Here is a 23,508-nt window from a genome sequence, read left to right as displayed (position 1 = left end):
CATGTTCATTACTTAATGTTTCCTTATTTTTATCTTACTGGAAATGATCTAGACAATCAGTGAATTTAACTCATTAACTTAGCAAGACTTTAAAGTCTTTAGGTTGCCAAAGATTTTGGAAGCTATTTAAAAGTTTACCTACAAACCTTTTTATTTTATTTATATCTATTTAATTTACTTGTTAACAGTTATACCCATAAAATTTGATGAGGCATCAAAGTCAGCCGTTAGTCTAAGTTTCTTTTTCTTCTGGAAGATTTTGCAATGGAGATACCATGAACTTATTTGACTTTTAGTAAACAAGCAGAATAAACGTTTTATATTTAATGCTGATAGCTCTAAACACATGTCTGCAACCTTAAGTTAGTTTTAATACCAAATATTGCCCCAGATCACTTGAACTTGAAAAACATTTGGGTTAGTTTCTATCTTTCTGAGCTTTAGGATGGCCAGTCCTTACAAGTGCATGCCTTCAAATCAACTAGCTCTTTTATAAATTAATTTTAGCAATACCATCCAGAGGTAGAGAAAATATCTCACATTTACAATATACATACGTGGACACACAAAAAAGTAGACAGGATACAAACAAAATCTTAATTTTCTTTCTACCAATATTTGTGGAGAGGACATTACAGGCCCAGTTTCTTTTTTTCTTCAGTGTCAGGGGATTGTATTTACATTTCAAAGATGATAAGATTTATAATTTCAAGGGACAGAGAAAGAATGTAAAAAAATTTTTTTCTAGACTTTGAGGGTAATTGCTATTTAAAATTTACTTTTTTTTTTAAGGTATAGAACAATTGTGTTGCAATATCTTGATCTTTTATAATATGTACAAACATTTTGAGAGGAATAGTTGAGGCTTGGAGATTGGTAAAGACTGGTGAGCTTTAACTTGTTTCTAGAGTTGCAGTTCTGGTTTTGTAGAGGTTTGTAAAAGAAAGTTGTTCCTGATTCCCCAAAGACTTGGATTACAGCCTGAATATCAAGGGATTGGCCCATATTTTTAACTAAATTAGCTACTCTATATCAGGAAGAATTTTAACTAAAATGGGAACCAAGAGATTTATGACTTTGTAAGGTATGTATAGAGCATCTTAACAAAAGCCTTTTTTTCTGAGTACAAAATTTACCCTTGGCTTCGATTACTCCCTGAACATTGGCCTTTTGCAGATCATTTGTATAAGGCCTAGGAGAAATTTTGGTCATCTATTTCCTCAGTGAAGGCAAAGTTGTAGATACAGTCAAGTAATCTAATTACTCCCTAAATTAGGTAGGGTCTTTTGAAAGTAGAGGTAAAAGGATTTTAGAATTTAAAAGATCTGCAGCTGTCCAGGGGATGCGAATTCTTTCACAGCGGGATCGTCTGGGATACAGCTGCAGAGGGCACTGTACAGGAATGCCCAAGGCAGGCAGAACGTGATCCCGGAGCCCAGGAGCGTAGGAGCTAGGCCAGCCGTATTGCTAGTCTCAGGTGCTTTTAGATTTATTTTCTGGCTGTCAGCTCTTACCTGAGCATCCTAGATACCTAGAGCCTAGAGATTAGGCCGGAATGATCTCTGTAAATCAGAGGGAAGTTAGAACAGGCAGGTGAGCCTGGATTTTAAGAAGGGGAATTTACTTTGGGTGTGGACATTTATTTTTAAGTCTTAGGGCTAATTTCTGTTCTTTTGTCAGGGGAGTCCCTGAGGCTAGCCATTACACTAATAACACAACTGAGCTCTCTCTCTCTCTCTTTAATATAGCCAGTTTAAAGGATCCATTGTATGGCCGTTGGTGAGTAGGATCTATTAGTAGCAACTCAAATTAAGCCTTTTAGTGGCTTAACCAAAGATGCAAGAGGCTTCCAGAGAAGGGCATAGATGATGCAGACCCCATGATCCAAAAGTTTACTCCCGAAACTAGTATAAGAAAGTTTAAAGGCACGGGCAGTAAGGATGGTGTCTCCCGTATCCCAGGAGAATGTGAGATGCCTCCAGCCACAGGTCTACTAATCTAACACCAGGCAGGTGCTTCTGGAATGGGACTCAAGCAGTGAAAGCTGAGATGACAAAAGTTCCTCTGGGCTGGGACCTCTCGTGACAGACACCCCTGAGAGCTGGCCCAGCTGGACAGAGAGAGGCTCGGATCCCCAGTCTATTCGGCTGGCCACCAAGGTGCACCCTCTGGATGGTGGAGACCAAAGAGAATATTCCCATTGGTCATAAAGCCAAGCTCTTGGGACATGGAACAAGATGAAAGGAAAACTCCAACAGCTTTATGTAAGCCTTGGGTCTGTGGGAGCCACACTAATACATGGGAGGGATGTGCTGTGGGGTTGGGGACTGTGTCTTGTCTTGTCTTGTCTTAGAGTATACACCTCATTGCACAGTTTTCTTGAGGTTGGCAGGTGACTTAGTGTCAGTCTACCCTGTTCTGGGACCAACCTCTCCTATCACGGGAGTCCTCTTGAGGTGGCCAGTGCCCTAGCAGCTTTTAAGTGCTCGACTCCTGCCCACCAGTTTTGTGGCTTTGGCTTCCAAGATGTCCCGTAGCAACAGATGACAAACAATAGAAGAGACACAAAGGAGAACAAAGACCATCCCTGGGAGGAAATGGATCAGTAACCAGATGTAACCAGAATCACTAAGCCCAAGGAACTAGTTCCATAAACATTTTCTCCTGCTAATCTGAGTTTAGAAAGTAAGAAGAGGACTCTGACCATCTTCTCCATTGACTCTGCAGGTAGAGGTTCCGGGAGGCTGACATGGTAAGAAATCCCACCTTCTGTGGCTGCTGGTCCTATGTCCCAGGGTCTGCCAGCTGCCCTTGTGTCCGGGGCAAGCGGGGGCCGGCGAGTTAAAGTATTCTGCCCAACTATGCCAACTGTCCAGGAGCAAGAATTCCTGTCCTTCTAGCTGGACTAAGAATCAAATTAACATGAGACAGATTAACAGCAGAAAATGAAATTTAATAGCATACGCACAGGGAATCCACACAGGCAAAATGAGGTATATATGTAGCTGAGGTACAGGGGTGCAAGAGCACCTGGCTCCGGGGGTCCCAGACGGACTGGTTTTGGCCATTCGCCACTGACAAAATCCACAGGCAGAGAAAGGAGCCGTGGTCAAAACAAGAAAGGAATTGATTTCATTGAGACCACCCACCGGGAAATCAGCACCCTAGCATCTCAAAGACTGTCTCCAGAGTGCTGAAAGTACTTCCAGGTCTATACCAGGACAATGTGGGGCAAAGGTGGGCGGGTACGTCGCATGTTGGGGTCAGGCATGTGGAATCTTGCTGGCTCAAGGCAAACCTTATTGCTTAAGGGGGTAGTTTTGGTTCTCATCATGCTTTGCCCACAGGGACTTTTTTTTTTTTTTTTTGCCTGAGTTAAAAGATAAGCTGGACAAAAGAACTTAATCAGAAAGTTTGAGGTCAGAATGCAGGTGGTTGAAGTCCTCCTTCAAATAGGAGGTTCTGCACTAAGACGGGGCCAGGGTCTGGGGCCTCAGAGGAAAGGAGTGAATTTCCCAGGGCAGTGAGAAGAGCAGATAACTGCTAATTAGATGGTGGCCCTGCCCTACAGCTGGGTCATCAGATACGGTTTATCTCAGCGAATAACCCTTATTCTGGGGAAGACCCCCAACGTGGATTCTTCTGTGTAGTTGAGGGAAGGGCAGATGTTTCTCTTGAGCTGCAGGGTTTCATTGCCTTCAGCTGAGAATAATCTTCCTACTAATGTGGTCCATCTTGGGGGTGGGCCTGCCCTTGGCCCCTACACCTTCTTTGGAAATTTTAAGAGCAACATACCCAAAATGTGATAATCAATCCATGTCCTCTGGTAAAGAGTTTTTTTAATGTGTGTGGCCGTCTGGGACCTCAACCCGGCCCTAAATTAACAGTTTTAGTAACGACACAGGGGAAGCTGTGCAAAGCATGCATAGCAGGCTTTCTGAGGACTCTCGGGCAGGAAAGGATAAGCAGTAGTTGGATATAGTTGGATGATGGCTTCAGAATTCAGAAAACTCAGTAGGTTGGGGCAATGGCTAAATCTAACAAGATGAAATTTTACAGGGATGATTTAAGATTCTCTGATGCAAAGTAACAACCGAAGTGCAGGCCAGGATTGAACTGAAATCACAGATTGTTGTAAACCGAAAAGCATTTAAGTCTTAATCATTTAGAATAAGGACAAATACATCTGCATATATTAAGGGCGTAATAATGCTCTTAGAGTCTATTAAAGGAAGTTCTTTTTCTTCTGATGATCTTGATGGTTATGTAAAAATGAGATAGAGGAAAGCATTAACTGTATACGATTTCACAAGAAGTCAAATGAGCGTGCTTAAGTAAAACACGCTTGGCATTTGAGGGGTGTCTGGGTGGCTCAGTCGGTTAAGCGTCTGCCTTTGGCTCAGGTCATGATCCCAGGGTCCTGGGATCAAGCCCCGCCTTGGGCTCCCTGCTCCGCGGGCGTCTGCTCCTCCCTCTCCCTCTGACCCTCGCCCCCAATGCTTGCACGCATGTGCTCTCTCTCAAATGAATAAATAAAAACTCTTAAAAAAAGCAAGCTTGGCATGAACGAATTATATAGAAATATCACTTACATGTAAAATTTCGGTTCTCAAGGGTCACATTAATAAAGGATCTATCCATCTCTTGAAATTTTTTTAGTTTTTGAGTGTCTCTGTTTTTAAAGTGAGAGAGGGCTACATTGCTGAAGATTTACTGCTTTTCCCCAAGATTTAATTATGATTTATATAAAATCAGAAAAGCAGATGCTTAAGGATGGGGACTTGTCCTCTGCATTTTGACCCCCACATGAACTTTCTGCGGCCGGTTTTTTTGGTCATTTGGAACTTTTTAATTCTCTTGTTTATTTTAGGTTCTGGTGTTTTGTTTTGCAAAATAGGAAATGCAATAGTGTTACTATATCCAGTGTTTCTCTTTTATTTAAAATGTCTTAATAAATTCTTTGGGATTATTGGTTTGTATCTACTTGGGCTCTCTTGGTTGTGTGACAGGATCTGAACTCACATTAGCTTAGGCACAAAAGGAGACCCGTTGGCTCTTGTGTCTGAGAGGAGGAGAGTAGCCTCAGGCTTGTCCCTCGCGTGATCCCCTCAGGACGTTCTTTTCTCTTTGTCATTCCACTCTGCACCTCAGCTAGTTAGCCACTGGCAGCATTTTCAGAGAAAATGACCGTTGCTTCCCAGCATCTATCAATTTCTAGGAAAGAGTTCTGATCCCTATTTGGGTTATATGCTTACCAATGGCTTGGAGTCAAGCCGGAAGTTTCCAGAAGGAAGGGATGTGGAGCAGACAACATAACAGATGTTTGCGACATGGTCAAGAAGACTGAATATTTTGATACCCCTCTCTCCTCTCTCAAAAGGAAATACGTGTTAAGGATGGTGGGTTGCGCACATACCAGTGGTATGGTGCCACAGATCTATTCCAGTGCCTGGATCGTCGAGATCTTTGGATCTGTAATGTTTATTTTACTGTAGCTAGATAATGGAACTTGTGTTTAAGATTGCTGTCTACTATCCCTTCACCTTCTTCTGTAAGACTTTCTGGTATTGCTGTTGAGGAGATTGTTGACAGTATGTGTTCAACATACAGTATCCCATCCCCTGCTGTCCAAGAACTGTGTAGAGATTTAGCTCCTGAAAATACTGGAGTCATTTCTTAGAGTGTAGCCAACACTGGAGAAAGCAGCATCAAAAAATGGACCTTTTCTCAAAGGCCATATGAAGCATAGGGGGACTGATGGGCATTTGGGGTGGAGGCCAGCATCTCTGTATGCTGTCAGTGGTGGAGCGAGGGAGAAGTCAGATCCAGATACCAGAAAAGCAGGTAAAGAGAGACAGCGCCCCGAGGGTTTCCATTCTAGGGGCTCCCGGGCTACCTAAGCTTGGTAAGAGTGGTTGCTCAAATTTGTTTTCTGTTGACACGTTATGCTCATTTGGGGATGTGCTTTTTAACATTTTTTTGTTCTCTAAAATTTCTCTCAATCTAATTTTTAAGAAGCATCGCTAGGATTCTTTTTTCAGGTGGCTTAAATCAGTGTTTCCTTAAACCTACAATGTTTATATATATTTTTCCATGGCTAAAGTTCAGGAATATTTAAATGTGGGAGTTTCCAGTTTTCGTTATTGACTTGTTCCGTCAAGTTGTACATTTGGTACACAAGAGGCTTTGGTATTCTGTGGTGGGGATTAGCTAGATTTAGCTGCATTAGAAAAACTTGTTAACCAGGATCCCTAAGGAACGATAACCAAACAGCCTGTTGTTGGTCCGGCTCTTGTGTGCGCACCGGGCCCTTCCCAGGAAGCCCGTGGTCCTGGGGGCCGTGCCTGGCCCAGGGGCCCTCTTCACCCTCCTCACACATTCATCTGTATCTGCCCTCGATGCGGGGGGAATTGAGATTGGGGTGGCGTGGTTTTTAAAAAACACCCCACAACGTGACCAGCAGAATTCTGTCAACTTTTGCAGCAGTAGGAGAAAGAGCCGTTAGCAGTCTCGTCGTCCCGTGTACGGACCCCAGGAAAGCTGTCATGCTCACAGAGCTCTGCTCCGGCCGGCTCCGGCCACCCCCTTCCCAGCCTCTCAGGACAGAAGGCCAGGCGCTGATGCCGTTCTGTGACTGACAGACTGGACCGTTTGTTTCTTTCTAAAATTTTGTTATGAAAAAACCTCGAACATGTAGAAAACTCGAAATCATTTTCCATTGAACACTATCAACCTGTCTAAATTCTGTGAACAACATTTTACTCTACCAGCTTTGTTGCATATTCATCCCTCAGTCTAGCGTCGTCTTTTTTTTTTTTTTCAATGTATATCAAAATAAATTAGTATTTGGAGGGTTGTTGCTTTTTGTTTTAACCTTTTACCAGTAGCTGTGAATCCTTAATCCTTGTTCTGAGATTTCAGGCATCAGTAAGCCAGTGTGGGGAGAGTGCACTGGCAAGCAGTACGGCCTAGTGCAGTTCTGACCATATGGTGGGTGTTCAGTAAATATTTGTTAAATGAGTGCAGTTCCATTAGTCCTGTTTGACTAGCTCTGTACATATACTTGAACTTGCCACTTAGGACAGTTACTTTCCAAATAAATCGTCGGTTTCCTAGGTATATGTTATCTCCGGTGTATAAGATGGACCTTCTTTTATGAGATAGTCCATGAAAGACAATTATTTAGAATTTGAAATGGATTAAAAATATATATTAAGTACTATAAAATATATCCATATGATATCTACTTTTTACCACAGTGATCATCTTGGAATGTGCGCATAGTGGTATTCCCAGGAATCCGTGTTTCTGGGTTGACGCACACTTCAAGCAGCCTCTTGAGGAAGAGGCTAAAGGAGCAGCCCCACCTCCCATCAACCAGAACAGCTTCCCGTTAGTCTGTTTTCCATGGAAATTGCAGGAAAAGTTAGAAAATCACAGCTGTTTGGTCAGCTGACCAGTATACAGCACCCTGTGGAGGCCATCGTATGGTGGGTCGTATTCCAGGAGAAGAATGTAAGTTTATCTTGCTCCCTGGATCTTAAATTCTGAGTTTAGTTGGCTAAGGGTACTGCATCATTAAAATTCATCCCAGTGGCTCTAGATAAAGAATAGTGAGCATGTTCACTGCCAGGGAATAATCTAAACATGTATGAATCTTACATGAGTGGACACATGTGTGCATCTGTATGTTCCTTTCGTCCCTGAGAGTGAGTGTGCCCAGAATGAACGATATCTCTGTTTTCACTTCTTACCTCTGTGAAGAAAGGGTGTTGGGGCACTTAGGTGGCGCAGTTGGTTGGGTGTCTGACTCTTTGGTTTGGGCTCAGGTCATGATCTCGGGGTCTTGAGATCCAGCCCTGTGTCGGGCTCTGCACTCAGTTCAGATCTGCTTGCGATTCTCTCTCCCTCTGCCCCCGCCAAATAAATAAATCTTTTAAAAAAAGAAAGAAACAGAGGGCATGCTTTTCTCCCCCCCCCCCCCGCCCCCGATGAAGTAGGTGTGTTTTGAGAACATTTTGGGATCTGATCTCTGAATGCAGTATGGGCAGCTACCAGAAACCCTCCCTGTTTCCAAAACAGAGCAGGGGCCCTCACCGTTGGTGTCCTCTTTCCTCACAATAGGGCTGACGAATCATTTTGGTAACATGTCTTCCTTTATTTCAAAACAACCATAGCCACGGTCATGAGTGTTCATACCAGCATGTTTACAAAGTGTAAGACAAAGATTGTTTTTTTTTTTTTACTGTGAAGTTTACATTTGTAACTTCCTGTTTGTCTCTATTCCCAATAGGCTCGGGTTATGTATGATTTTGCTGCTGAGCCTGGCAATAATGAACTGACGGTTAATGAAGGAGAAATCATCACAATTACAAATCCGGTAAGAGGTTTTAAAATCTGATGGTCTCTTAAGGACAATAATTATTTTTAAGATTCTATTTTTTTAATAAGTTGATAATTCAAACCCACACAAATTTTTACCCTGTTGTTTATGAAGTATTGATGGCGAAGTAAGACTCTATATTTTCTAAACAGTGAATAAAAGTTAAGTCCCCTAAAGGTAGTTGGATGGGGTTCCATCAGACAGAAATGGACAAAGAGATGTCCCAGACAGATCCCAGCCAGATCCCAGGTGTAGAGATTAGAAAGCATTCAGTGTTTCTTGGAAGTCATAGCTGAGGCTGATGGACAGCCTGTGAGCCAGGTGTTTGGCTGAATACTGCACATGTATTCTTGACATATTTTCTCCATGAACTCTGTGAGCTAGGCACTTTTAATCTGTGTTTTACAAATGAGGGTAATGAGACATAGAGGGTAAGCAAACTTGCCCAAGATCATTCTGTTTATAAGTGGCAGAGCAAGGGTGCAAAACCACATCTGCTTGGCCTCTGAGCCTCTGCTTTTTCTCTCTGCTGGGAACACGACATGTAAACAAGGGTCCCAGGGGTACGGGGCACATATGTGCCAGTAGCAGACAGGCTAAGAAAACTGGCTCTTCAAGCCAAATCAGGCAGGATCTGTGGGCCAGGATGTAGACTTTGGACTTCATTTGTAAGTAGTGGATTCATTTAAGGATTTTCTTGTTGATGTTGTTGTTAGGCAGGTGATGTGGTGAGACTTGCATTTCCAGGAAATTAATCTAGCACAGGTGTATCGAATGAACTGGCATGGCTGGAACCTGGGGATGCGACTTCAGGTCGTAGCAACAAGAATTGAAGAAAGCTGAACACAGGAGGCCTTGCAGAGTCAGACCCGGAGGCCTTGGTGCCAGATTAGATACTGTTGGAGAGAAAAGAGGCGAGGACCCCCGAGAGTTTTGGCTTTTGACCTGAGAGAATGGTGGGTTTATTAAGTATGTGAGTCAGGGAGAAAAGCTTCTTTGGAAAGATTAAATGAGTTTATTGTTAGATATGTGGAGCTTGAAGAATAGTAAATAATTAACCCTTCCCTATAGCTTTGCCTCAGTTTAAAAATGGAAAGGCCGAGCTGGAGGTGAGAGCTGGGGGTAGGCCAGCTCTCGGGACACCTTTGAGAGGAGCATGTGCAGAAGGTGGCTGGGACAGCTGGAGACGTCCTCGCAAGGGAAGGAGGAGGTGCAGGTGTCCCTCCAGGTGGGAGGGACAGGGGCCTGGGGCAGCGCAGAGACCAGGGAAGGAGAGCGGGAATGACCAGGAGAGTATGGTGGCTTCTTAAAACTGATAGTATTTTCAAAACCTGTTTTAATATGTTTTAGATACAAAAAAGAATGACTGGGTAGGAAAGGTGTATATAGTTTTAGATAATATGCTAGGTGTATATAAGTAAATAGTTTCTATTTTTAATCAGTAGAGATACTAAAGATTCCTTATCTGATTTTTTTTAATGAAGAAATAGTCTTCATTTCCTGGTAAAATAGTATTTAAGGTGTTGTCATGCTCAGAAATGGACAAAGTTGTGGTTTAATGTGATTTTTATTTTTATTATTTGTTTATTTTAAAAAACAGTCAGTTAAGCACCCAACTCTTAGTAATAAGAGTAATAAATCTGTAAATAAATAGTAATAAATAAATCTGTTTTTTAAATAAATAAAAATAAGCCATTTATTTATTTAAATAAATGTAATAAGCCATTTGTTTATTTAAATAAAATAAAATAGTAATAAAAATAGTAAATAAATAAATAATAAAAATAAAAGGAGAATGGGGAATGACCAAGAGAGAGGAGAGGCAGAGGGAGAGAGAACAGCCCCGACTCGGGGCTCCATCCCAGGACCTGGAGATCACGACCTGCGCCAAAGGCAGACGCCCAACCATCTGAGCCACCCAGGTGTCCCTTCAAGTGATTTTTAAAAGAGAGTGTAGTATTGGGGCGCCTGGGTGGCTCAGTCAGTTAAGCACCCGACTCTTAGTTTAGGCTCAGGTCATGATCTCGGGGTCATGGGATCAAGCCCCACGTCGGGCTCCAAGCTGAGTCTGCTTAACCTCTCTTCCTCTCCCTCTGCCCCTCCTCCCACATGCATGCTCGCTCTCTAAATAAATAAATAATAAATAAAATCTTCAAAAAAATGTTTTCTAAATTCAGATAGGTATTAACTAATTGAGACATGATTTATGAACTTAAGACAACTCTTAACTTTAAGGTGAAAAAGTAGGACTTTGTTGAGACAATAGATTGAAAAGTGGGAATTCTAGTATATTTTATAATTTAATTTAACATTGTTTACCCAGAAGAATGAAGGAGCCATGGATCAGTTAGCTTTTCCTAGATAATAGGCAATCCCAAAGCTTAGTGGCTTAAACAAACAACCATTTATTGTCTTGCTCAGGAACCTCCAGGTTGGCTGGATGGTTCCACTGACTTCAGCTCCCTCACGTGCCTGCAGTCACCAGCTGGTGGGCGGCTGGGGGCTCAGTGCTTTAACACGTCGTCGTCATTCAGGTGTCTGGCGATTCCCCTGCTGAGGGTTGGCTGGCTTGGGGAGGGGCGTCCAGGAGATTGGGCTTTTTCTCTGTCATCTAGCAACCGAAGTTATTCACACAGCTCTTTTGGAAAAAGCGTGCAAAGCCTCTGGAGGCTAGACTCTGAACTCACTCTATATTGTTTCTACCTCACCTCATTCTGTTGGCCACAGAGGCCACAAAGGACAGCACAGATTCCAGAAATGGGGGTGTCAGTCTACTTCTTGACAGTCGGGGCTGCATTTTTGTCATCTGCCCCCACCCAGTGAATAGAGAGGAATTACACATGAATGACACTGTAGCCTATTGAATGGGCTACTTTTCAGTCTTTGATCACTTGTTTGATTTTTCTTGTTTTTAGATGATATCATTTTCCAGAGTAAAGAGAAGCCTTAAGAATTTATAACTTTGAGGGCGCCTGGGTGGCTTAGTAGTCCCTTAAGCATCCAACTCTTGGTTTTGGCTCAGGTCATGATCTCAGTGTTGTGAGATCGAGCCCCGCGTCAGGCTCTGTGCTTACCCTCACTCGCTTGCACTCCCTCTCTCTCAAATAAACCTTTTAAAAAAATTTATAACTTTGAACAGTGTTAGCTCTGTGGGAATAAAGAGCTTAACATTAATTATTTTTTCAGGTATAACAAAGCAAAATTTCTGTAGGAAATTCCAACTATAATGTCATATTGTTTTCTCTCTCTTTTAAACTTTATTAGGATGTTGGTGGAGGATGGCTGGAAGGAAGAAACAGCAAAGGAGAACGGGGGCTTGTTCCCACAGACTATGTTGAAGTAAGAACTTATTGTCATCTAGTAATTTAACCTGGTCTTTGTCAGACATCTTTTTATGAATTACGGAAAGTAGCAACTTTATTTTTAATAAAAAAAATTTCCACTGTAAAAGTAATACCTGCTAATTATATAAAACGTGAAAAATACACTGAAGTAGAACTAAGAAAAAATGTTACCTAGAGACCCACGCTCCAAAGAGTGACTCCAGATATTTAAATTAAGTTCCTTCTTGGGAGAGCAACTTTTAATTATTCTGAATAAATGTCCCTATTTTTCCTTTGTTTATATTGTGTAATCGCTGTTGCCTGTAATACTGTTTATATTACAGAGTTCATTCACAAAGTTTAAAAAGATTTCTTTTTAAGGAGCTCTCTTTGCTCTCTGCTGGTTTAGGACCTATCCCTCAGCCCATTCTCCCATTCCCATAAACAGAGGAGCGGCTCTTGGATGAGCTCCTGGGAGCTACTAACCTGGTTTAAGCTCTGTGCCCATGGATGGCAAGGATAGTGTTCCAGCCCCTGGAAGGAGCCTCCCACCTGGGACACACCCACTCAGCTGACAAAGCCCCACTCTGAGCCAACCTCCTGGCGCCCCCTGCTGGTTGTCTGTAGGTCACTCAAACTTGAGATCTGGGTACTTGGTCAGCTTGCCTCTCCCCCCTCAGGTGACCAACTGAAACCAAGGTTGCCTGGTGCCCTGTGAGTAAAACGGGAGTGAGATCAAGAACAAGGGGCCTCTGGTTCCCCTCCAGCAGAGAGGAATGATGCCCCGGGGGGGATGTTTACCTGGGTGCTGTCTCTCTGCCTGTTGTTCCTGATGGAGAGTTGGGCTGGGGAGTTTTGAACCCTCTGGAGAATCTGATGAATCTGTGGCTCCTCTCAGAAATCTGTGCATGTGCATGCACCCCAAGCTCGCCTGTGCAGTTCCAGAGGGCTCACAGGCCCCTGGACTCAGCCCACCTGTCTTAATGTTTGTGTCGTGCTTTACCTCTGTGCACCGTGCAGGCAGGATCCTAAAAATGGACAAGAAGGAGAACAATCTGGGGATTTAAGTTGGTGCTGGCATTGATTGCATTTTCTAGAACTCTGCATACTTCTGGAAAGGAATAGTTAATATAGATGTTCAAAGGCTACCCTACCTTTTAAGAATATAAGCCTCTTTTCCATAATAGATGACAATTTTTGCTTGCTTTTAGAGACTCTAACTCTGAACTACTCCTAATCTATGAAAAAACTGTGGTTCTTTCTATTATTCAGATTTTGCCCAATGATGGAAAAGACCCATTTTCTTGTGGAAATTCAGTGGCTGACCAGGCCTTCCTCGATTCTCTCTCAGCAAGTACGGCTCAGGCCAATTCGTCAGCTGCCATCAGTAACAACCAGGTGAGTCTTCCATCAACTGGCTGGACTGGGAGAGCAACGCCTCTGTGATGGCTCATGATGCATTCTAGCGGTTGCCATTCCCTGAAAGCACAAAGTAGCTGTTAGATGTCTGTGTGGCATTTCTGTTGGGCATTAACAAAAACTTGCCTGTTAGACCAGCTGAAGACTGTTTTTATTTTTATTTTTATTTTTTTCTAAAGATTTTATTTATTTGTCAGAGAGAGAGCCAGAGGCAGGCAGAGGGAGAAGCAGGCTCCCTGCTGAGCGAGGAGCCCGGTGTGGGACTCAATCCCAGGACCCTGGGATCATGACCTGAGCCGAAGGCAGACGCTTAACCGACTGAGCCACCCAGGTGTCCCTGAAGACTGTTTTTAAAGTTGATTATAAGAGAGAATGCAGGGTGTTCGTTGAGAGTTGCTTCCAGAAGTCTGGCATGATACAAACACAGACCCTATAAGGGGCAAATATTCTCCCAAGTGGGGAAGGAAAGGCAGGGTCCCACGCTGGGGCGATGAGTGTCAGAGCTCCAGCCGAAACAGGAAATGATTTCTCTGACCTTGGCATGTTTCTTACACTCTCATCTTGCAGACGCAGTGCAGGTGAAAGTGGCCACAGATCCAGCGCTCAGTGCTCGCCACTGCTATTGCATTGTCTCTAGGAAACTTAAAGCCGTGGGATGGGTTGAGAAAAATACACTGAAATTTGACATTAATTTTAATGAAAAGTTTGACCAGTTTAGGTGACTCTGCCTAGTTCAGTTATCGTTAAATGATTACCTTGGGTGAGCGGCAACAAGAAAAGTCAGAAGATGGAGATCAAAATGTTACCGCTTCCTACATCCGTAGAAACAAATGGGCTTTAGGGCATGTTATTTCTTGATATTCTTTAACTACATAGAATGTTTTCAATTATGTGAAGCCTCATAGTCCTATCACTGTAAATATTTGCTTACAGAATATTTAAATCTTAACCTTACAAGAGAATTTATCTAAGTGCTATTACCGTATGTTAACTGCAGATTTTATACATTTTGATTTATTTATTTTTTAAAGATTTTATTTATTTGAGAGAGAGAGAGAGTGAACAGGGGAGGAGCAGAAGGAGAGGGAAAAGCAGACTCCCCGCTGAGCAGGGAGTCCCGACTCGGGGACCCAATCTCAGTGTCCCAAAATCATGAGCTGAGCTGAAGCCAGACACACCTAATCAGCTGAGCCACCCGGGCACCCCGATTTTATACATTTTTAAATAGCTTTTGGTGGACATCCTGAATTACAAATTAGTCTGGCCCAAATATTTAAAATTCAGAGGCAAAAGTGGTCACCGTAGTTGAGCATTTTCCTGCATTTTGTTACTGTAGAATACCTGAGAACATTGGTCAGTTAAACATTAACTCAGGATAAAACATGAAGAAACAGCAGTCAGGCCTCACTTGAAGTTGTACCAGGGATTCTCAGCATGAGCGCTGTGGACACTGGGGCCTGAGCACCACGTTGTGCGGTTTAGCAGCACCCCTCGCCTCTGCTCTTTGCGGGCCAGCAACATCGAGTTGCTCTCGGGTGTAACCACCAAAATTATCTGCAGATGGTGCCACGTGCCCCTGGGGGCAAAGCCGGCTCAGCTGAGTTTACCAATTAAACAAAAACATCCCTGAAATAGGTTTGCATCGAGTAAAAGACGACATTTTAATAAAAGGGAATGATGCTGAGATGATTTAGAATAAGCAAAGGAAACAAAAGATGGAAAAGTACTCATCCTATTTTAATTCAGGGACCTACTTCAGCCACTGTCTCAGGATGGACTAAAGCACTCTGACCACAAATTCACCATCAGGCTCAAGTCTTATTCTGTTACGAAGTAGCTTCCTCGGTATTTAAATGTAGCAGTAGAAACTGAGTAGCATTAAGTCGAAATAAAACCAACTTTTTGAAGGTGGATTTTACTAATCCATTCTAACATTAAATCTAACCAGATCCTTTGAAAGCAAAGAAAAAGTGAACTGAAACTAGAAGTAACAAAATATAGAAAGCATGACCATAATTAATTAACTGAGCATTTGGATTTAATTTAAATGAAAAAAAAATTTTTGAGAGAGAGAGAGAGTAGGTAGGGAGGGACAGAGCGGGAGGGGGACAGAGAATCCTGAGCAGGCTCCATGCCGAGCCTGGAGCCCTACGCGGGGCTCTGTCCCACAGCCCTGAGATCACGACATGAGCCAAAACCAAGAGTCAGACGCTCAACCAGCTGAGCCACCCAGGTGCCCCCTTCTCAAGTAAAAACATCTGTGCTTTCAGTTATCTGGAATAGAAGAAGAATTTAAATAGACCAAAATGGTGGTGCGTTTATAAATACCATGAAAAATGTCATGAATAAGAAACCAGGCAGCCATTTTTAATTGGTAGCTTTTAAAAACTTTTGCTGTCAGGTTTACTCATTCTTTCATTATCTAAATATCAATAGGAAAAAACTATTTTTGTTCCAGGGTTATGCCCCTTGGGATTTTCTCATTACTCTGGCAGTGTGTGCTCTCCCAGGGGTCAGTTTTATTTGGAGGAGCCAGCCCTGACCTCTCCCCGGTCAGGCCATGCAGGGCGCACCCCCCCTTTCCACCCTGCACACCCCTCCGGATCAGTCTGTGTTTGCTCTCCTCGGCACCAGTTATTTTAAATCTGGCTTTCTTCCCACACAGGCAAGGTGCAAATAGCCAATAAACATAGGAAAATACTCATTTTTAGAGTCCTCTATTAAAGGGTCAGAGAATTAAAATGTTTTAATACCGAGTATGAGGAAAGGCATGTTCAGACAGGCATGTTCTGATGCAAAGCTAGAGGAAGGATAAATTGATGAAGCATTTGGAAGGCAGTTTGATAACATGCATTACTATTTAAAATGCATGCAGTCTCTGACCCAGCAGTTTACTTGCAGAGCTGCTCTGGGAACACAGCCACGTGGGCAGAAGCTTCGCCGCGCGTGGTTCCAGCAGCAGGAGGCTGGGACACATGCATCGGGCAGGAGGGGCCTGGCCAGGCAGACCCCAGGGCAGCCCCGCAGGGGGAAGCATGCTTCCGGTGGGAGCAGGAATGTAGATTTAGATGCACCAATGTGGACGTGTGATTGTTTTCAAAGGCACATCAGTATGGGTAATGGTACCTTTCCCAGGCTCAAATACACATACACCACAGATGCAAATTGTGTAGAATATTTATCAAAGGATAACCCAGAAATGAATCAAATTCTCATTGTTTTCTTACTCAAATACAGATTTTTAAGTTGCATGAGGACCGCTATTGCATTACCTTTAGAAAAGATGAATCATTTTTTAGTGGTTCACCTTAGTTTCACTATTAGTTCTCTATCTGGGATTTTACAGCTTCAAGGGCGATTCATATGGGTGGCCGTGCCACCAGCCTCATTCAGAGACCTGTGGACGGTTGCCCTCATCTTGATTTGCACCCAGTTATCAGTGTTTAAATGATACCATTGCCCCGATTCTGAAAAACTGCTCACAGTAGATCTTTACGAACCTCCTATATGGCTGCCTCTGTGGATTCCACGGTAATTAAAGGTTCTGTGAACCTAGATGTTTCATCTGAAGGTTTTTGAGAGATTTCTTTTTCTATCTTCGTTAAATACTGGCAAGAACCACCTTCCTGGGATAAACTGCTTCTCTGTTTCTCGCGCTGCATCCCAGTTCCCTGGGAGTCTCTGGTTTCCTGCTTCCCAGTTCCTCACCCACTGCTCTGGCCGCCCCCCGTCCCCCCTGCCCTCCCCTCCCCCGCTGCCGCCCAGGCAGGACGGGGTCAAGGGCCGCACCTGAGCCTGGCGGTCAGACCCGGTGTGACAAACCGGCGCCACCGTATGAGCTTCCGGAGTTGGAGGATTAGAGCCCTTGGAGGAGGTTACACGTGGGAGACATTTCCTAAATACTCTTCCTTCTCGTCTCCCCTCTCCCCTTCTCCGAGGGATGTTCTCGATGGCTTACCCTGGTTCATAACAGCCTCTCTCCCTCTCCTCCAGCCACGGACATGTCTCTCCAGTCTTGAGTTTTCTCTTTGGTCTACTCCATTGCCAGCTTCTTGTTGACCGTCTCTGTCTGCCTCTCCGTTCTGTTCCTCAAGACGCATCGTGAGCAGATCACTCAGCATTTCCCCACAAAACTGGTTTCTCTCTCTCACTCTCCCGTATCTTCTCTCGGGAACGTTCTCACTGCCCTCCTTTTATTCCTCTGTGAGACCCTCGCCAAGCCGGTTCCTGACGGGTGTGGCCTGCGCCCTCAGATGGGAAAGGGCAGGAAAGCCCTCGCTTCTCATCCCAGGACTCTGGCTCTGTGTGACTCCGGGGCAGCGCCGTGGCTTCTGTGCCTCCACTTCCTCTTCTGGAAACTCCCGTGGAATGGCAGGAACGCGCAAATGGAGAGATGGGCTCAAGTGTTCAGAGCAGTGCTTGGTACTCAGCAGGGACTTCATAACTGTTTGCTTTAGTAGCTCAGATACCACTGCCTCTAAAATAAGACGGTAAGTATGTCAGTTCTTTGCTCGAGCAACTCTCGGGGCTCCCCCATTGCCTCCTGAAGCGCGAGACCAGTTCTACGCGTCGAGAGAGCCGTGTGTGGAGCAGGTGGTCCCCGTCCTGTCGGTAACCATGCAGACCTGGGGCAACGCGCAGTAGGGAAGGCGTGTGAGAAACGCAGCTGCTCTTGAGGTGCCACTAGATACTTTTCCAGCCTCAGTTGTATTTCTCTGACTCCCCAACAAGGCCCCGTCCTTAACGTTATTCTTCCTTGTGTATCAGGCTCCGGGCCAGACGGGCTCTGCTGCAGATATGCCCCGTGCTAGTCCCCCTTCTGTCTCTTTTGCGCTCTCCTCCAAGAACGGGAGAATAACTCCTTCTGTCTCTCAAGTCTGCCCGGCCCCCAAGGTCCAGCTCAGATACCGCACCCCTTTTGAAGCCTTGTTTGGTCTTTCCTTCTCTCGATTCCCGTAGTGCTATTGGTGACTCTTATCACAAATTTATTTGTGAACTCGCAAGCTTGGTGAGAAGCAGAGATTTTGTCTTATTTTTTTTTTCTATTCCCATAACCTGTAAGAGGCCTTGCACCATAATAGAATGCTCTGCACATGTTGGAATGATTTTGTTGTTGTTCTTTCATAAATACAGCAAAAGGTATTTTACGGTGGAAAATGTTAGGAGATTTACTGATTTCAACCTGAATTCTGCCAAGGGAGGTTGTGTTGTTCTCAGCATTGGCTGGAGGACTAGGAGCCATCATTACACCTCATTCTACCATCTGCTGATTCAGAAATAGTTCATTCCCTTACAGGAAATCCACTGGGATTGTTAACTACTTTTTAACCATTTAGATATTAAACAAATGCTCAAAGTTAAGTGGGTATTTAGGGAAATAACATCTTTTTATTCAGAGCTTTTCAGTGTAATGGTATTTGTTATGAAGGATTTTTAATTGGTTTAGGGATAAAGAAGGCAATAGTAATTTTATGTTGGAACTACATTTTACTTTCTCATTTCTCAAAAAAAAAAATCCATTTTTAGGCCATCCTAAGACCATTTTGTAATTCATTTAAAAATAAATCAGAAGAATGCTCTACACAGGTATTAGGTTTGCTTGTTATTTCATTATGTCCAGTAAGATCTGTAATGCCATAGACTTCTCACCGTCGTTTATTGAGATTTCCTCTTTACAAAACCCCATTGGAAAGGTTCTCTCTGTCTCCCCACCCCCATATGAATCCCTTTTAATGGACTACAGGGCTTTGTTAAAGAAGGTTGTAGACATCTGTTTAAAGGATTTGCTGACATTTTCTCCAGAACTGCATCAGGCTAGCGATACTAACTTTCCATGCTTTTTTGGTCACAGATCCTTGCTTTGTATAAGACAGCTTTATGCATCTAGGGAATCTTTCCAAAAGTTCATGCCGTGAAGTTCATTGTTGAGGGTGGTTTGTCATTGTTGTTTGTTTTCGTCGAACAGGAAACAAATGACGAAAGGGAAGGATTTGTTTTGTTTTTTACCTGAACAGTGCTTTGATGAAGGGCCAGTGAGCGTTGTTATAACATAGCCCATCATCAGAAGTGTCTGTAAGCCGGTCTCTCGTGGACTTTTATTAGATCCGTCTGGAAACTACTTGTAGCATCATCCTGTTTGGGACATACAGTGACCTATTTTAAGACATTGCACTAACAAAGTAAGTCAACTCTCTAAGCTAATACAAATATTTCCCACTTCTTAGGACAAATTAATAAAATAAATTTTCATTTTCTGTATTTAAAAAATAAATAACTGGAGTTGACATCTGTGGGTTTAGAATGTGAATTAACAAAGGGTTTGTTAAACCAGTTAAACTTTTTGGGTCATTTCCAATCAGTACAAACAGCTTTAATTGGTTCTTGTGACCTAACCTCATCTTTTTTTTTTTAAAGAATATAGAAGTTTTATATTCTGACCAGTGGTTTTGTGACGTTAGTAGAGGTTCATCTGAATTAAATGAATTACAGTTAGATAATGTCCTTTGAGCAAAAGATCTATAAGGAACAAAACAGGAAATTTTACAAATTCTTCTACATTCTGAGTGGAAATGGCTGGGCTCTCTACATAAGAAAATTTTGTACCCTCTGTAGGCTCTTTTGAGACAAAGAGTTAAATCTTTGTCAGAAACCATTGAAATGTGCTTGGACATCACAGTATTCGCTTTCTGCCCCTGCTTCCTGACACAGCTGGCATATGGTCATCATATGTCGGATGAAGGAGAGATGTCACAAAGATTTTGGTGCCTCAGTCATACAGATGAGTTGTCAAAACAAAAGAAGAAGAAAAACATAAATAGCCTCCGACTTCACAGAGCAAGCAACTTTCTTTTCATTCCTGTTGCAAATCCCTGGACAAAGTCTTGCCCTGGAAGGAAGGAATTTTGTAACTATAAACTTCCATCTGTGCTTCCAAGCAGGGGACCATTCGTGAGGGTGTAGTGGAATGAGAGGCCATGGCAGATAAGCCACCTGACAACAGAACGTGTGAGCGTGGGACGGAGGCACAGCAAGAACTCCCCTTGTGTGGTGACAAGGGGAACCTTCGATTGCTTCCACGGCCTCTCCCCCAAGGTAACAGTGTAAAAGGTAGTGAGCCCGTGATTCGGGACTCCTCTTACCTGGCAGACTTATCAGGCCGAGTGGTCCGCATTGACCTGTATTGATTGGAGCGTCTCCTCTAAGGAAGCCATGACCACCCATCCGTTTCTTTTGAGCCGTCGTATGTCCTTTGTACTCAGTGTGCTGGTTTGGTAGAAAGCCAGATAGAAAGCAATCTTAATGAAATATACGTTATCTTTTTCATTAATTCTCAGACCTCAGTAACCCTCAACGTCCAGCCTAGTGTAGGAGGACGCACAGAGAAATAGTGGCATCATTACCCTTCCCTGCATCTTGCCCCAGTGGCTCCCGTGTGGCTACGTTTGTGACGTGTGCAGTGCAAGTTGTCCTCAGACCATGTCTTGTGTGCTTACCGGGAGACCAGCGACCGAGTCAGATCTCACCACTGTTAGCCAAAGTAGGGGTGTGCTTCTTCCTGGTCCAGGTTCCCGGAAGATGTCCTGTAAGAAGCAAAATACAGCAAAATATAACAAAACCAGAACCTATCATTTTTGTGGACTCGTGTTTTTATTTTCTTTAAAAATAATTTTTAAGAAGAACCCTTTATTATTATAGAAGCAGTACGTAAACACTGTAGAACATTAGAAAATTCAGGCTAGCCAACAGAAAAGCATCACGTCCCCACCGTGCACCACTGTTTACACCTTGGCCCATACCTTATTTTCCCTGCTTGAACGTGGCTATCCACATGTATACCCGTATGAGACACATACAATACATACTGTTTGTAACCTTTTAAAAGGTGACAGTCCTTTTCAGTAAATTTTCATCTTGTGTAATATCCAGACCAACTTTAATCTACCCAGCAGACCCCGGAACGTCTTTTACAGCTCGTTTAGGAACTGCCGTTCCGTGTAGGGCCCAGGCTCTAGGTCTGGTTATGTCCACTGTGTCCCTCACACGTCTCCTTTCTTTCCGGCACAGCCCCGACTTTTTTGTTCTTAGCTGGTTTTCCTGTATAATTCCTGTCTTTTGGATTTGTCAGATGGTTCCTTTGGTATTGGTATTGTCAAGTTGTTCCTCTCTCCTCTGTACTTGTAAATTGGAAGCTGTACCTAAGGTCTCAAAAGGATTCAAAGTGAACATTCTGGGCAAGAATATACCATAGGGATATTGTATATTAATGCTACAGCACATCAGAATCAGCCCACCATTACTGATCAGAATGACCTCGGGTCAGGGTAATGGCAGTCTTCTGCTTCCACCGTCTGGTCATGTTCTCTCCTTGTGACCAGAAGGTAATCTGTCTGGTGTTAATTCAGTGCTATTAATCATTCACCTAATAGTTTACCACCAGGTGGTATCTTCGCCTGAATCAATAAAGCGATTTCTTCCACATTTACTGAGGTGGCTTTCTTCTGTAAAATAGCACTTTTCCTTTATCAATTGGAGCTGGTTAGCTACCTTGGAAAACAGTTTCTACTGGAATTTGGTATAGATGTCCAGTTCTTTCCCTTTCACTGCCAGTTTTCCAGGTAAGAAGTTGCTTTAATATAAGCTCCTCAAGTAGTGACAAATGAGTTTTCCGATTTTTTTGGTATTGTTGAGGACCCAAGAGTTTCCACTGATCCCGTGTGTTCCCACTGGCGTGGGTTTTTCTTTTTTACGCTTAAAATTACCACCCACTGGAAGCCCATCAAAATGTTTCCTCTGTCTCATCAATATCTGGAAGCTTTCTTGCTCTTAAATATTCTTGCTAATTCTATTGTCTGTGTCATTACTGGGTCAGCTTTGACTGATTGGTTTTTCCTTGTTGTGGCTCATATTTTTTGCTACTTTTCATGCCTGGTGATTTTTTATTGGAAGCCAGACCTTGTGATTTTTACCTTGTTATATGCTGGGTATTTTTGTATTCCCATAAATATTTTGGGGTCTTGTTCTGGCATGAAGTTAGGTTACTTAGAAACAGTGTAACCCTTTCACATTATTTTTAAGCTTTTTCAAGTGGGACCAGAGCAATAGTTTTAGTTTTAAGTGGAAAACTGGATCATGTTGATAGCCTACTTTGTATGTTAATTGATTTCCAAAGTCAAGTTTATCTACATCTAGAAAATGGAAATAATACCACCAACTTAACAAGAGAGTTGTACCTGAAAAGTGCATCCCTGTGACACCATGTGAGCGTTCTAGTAATGACTTCCCTACTGGAGAACTGCAGAGCTGGGACTCAAAGCCTCGGAACGGGGCTCCACAGCTCTCCTCCTGACACCAGTTCCAGTTTGGCCTTGAGTAGCTTCATGGGAGCATATCCGTTACCTGTTGTCACGAGGACGCTGCGTACCGAGCCAGGGAGAGCCTCCAGAGCACGCACCAGAGGCCTTTGCTCGTGCGGGCACGGCCTGGCTGGCTCCTTCTGCCCTCACCTGGGCCCGCTGGGCGTCACTGTGACACCGTGTCTCCTTCTTGTCAGCCAGGTGGCTTTGCTCATCTCACGTGCCCAGTGGCTTTGAAAACACTGGTTCAACATCTTAACATTCTGAAAAGCTTGGCTTTGTGTTTCCTCTGGAGTTTCTTTCCTTGGCTGTGTGACTCGCATGATATTTGTTCCATTCCTTCTGTGCTGCTTAGGATTATTTTTGGTGCTTCAGTGACACCGTGATGTGACTGACAGCAGCAGTCTCCAGAGTGCGCACTGACCATAACCCACTCCTCCGCAGTTGGGGCTTTGCTTTTGCACGTAATGTTTGTGAACGCACCGCATGCTAGAATTTTCTGGTGAACTTAGCCCTGCCACGAATTTGCTGTCTCTAGTTAAAAGCTTTGGTATGCTCTTTTTTTATTCACTTACTGAGCACCCTTTTTGTTTTAAGGTGGATATTTTGGCTCAGATTGGTTGTATTGAAAGTCTCAGCCAGTCACCACCTTCTTCATCTTCTCCTTCTCCTACCATAAATAAGGTAAAGCTCAAACTTGAATGCAAGAGGAAATAAACATTTAAAGCCCCTCAAAGTAGCCCTTTTCCCCAACTGAGGTGATTGTTTCAGGTGAAGTATATTCCAGAAGGCCGCCTTGGGGCGTGGAGACACGGGGTGGAATCGGCAGGAATTGGCAGGGCAGCTGGGATTTGCACCTGGGGGAGCTTGTCACTGACACTTGATTGGGGATCTGTTCCGTGGGCAGTGAGAGCTAATGAAGGGTTCTTAGTCACGTGGTTGACAGTCAGGAGCTGTCTGGTACCATAAAGGGCAGTAAGGAAGACGATGAAGCCCTTACAGAAGGAGAGAGGAAGGAAGGCCAGAAGAA

General features: G+C 43.5%; 1 protein-coding gene across 4 annotated transcripts in view; it reads left to right on the top strand.

Annotated features, from left to right (window-relative positions):
• SNX9 (sorting nexin 9) overlaps window positions 1-23,508 on the top strand; it is a 108,243-nt gene that overhangs the window by 41,253 nt on the left and 43,482 nt on the right. For 3 of the 4 annotated variants that reach the window (XM_027601248.1, XM_027601247.1, XM_027601250.1), the window contains exons 2-4: window positions 8,294-8,380; window positions 11,648-11,722; window positions 12,979-13,104. In XM_027601248.1, coding sequence (XP_027457049.1) covers window positions 8,294-8,380; window positions 11,648-11,722; window positions 12,979-13,104 — 288 coding nt within the window. Of the gene's footprint in view, window positions 1-2,150; window positions 2,160-8,293; window positions 8,381-11,647; window positions 11,723-12,978; window positions 13,105-23,508 lie in introns of those variants that run through there. The other variant, XM_027601249.1, reaches the window with a different exon arrangement.

This window comes from Zalophus californianus, chromosome 7 (genome assembly GCF_009762305.2).
Source record: "Zalophus californianus isolate mZalCal1 chromosome 7, mZalCal1.pri.v2, whole genome shotgun sequence".
Classification (NCBI taxonomy): domain Eukaryota; kingdom Metazoa; phylum Chordata; class Mammalia; order Carnivora; family Otariidae; genus Zalophus; species Zalophus californianus.
This window is presented reverse-complemented; position numbering and strand designations above follow the sequence as displayed.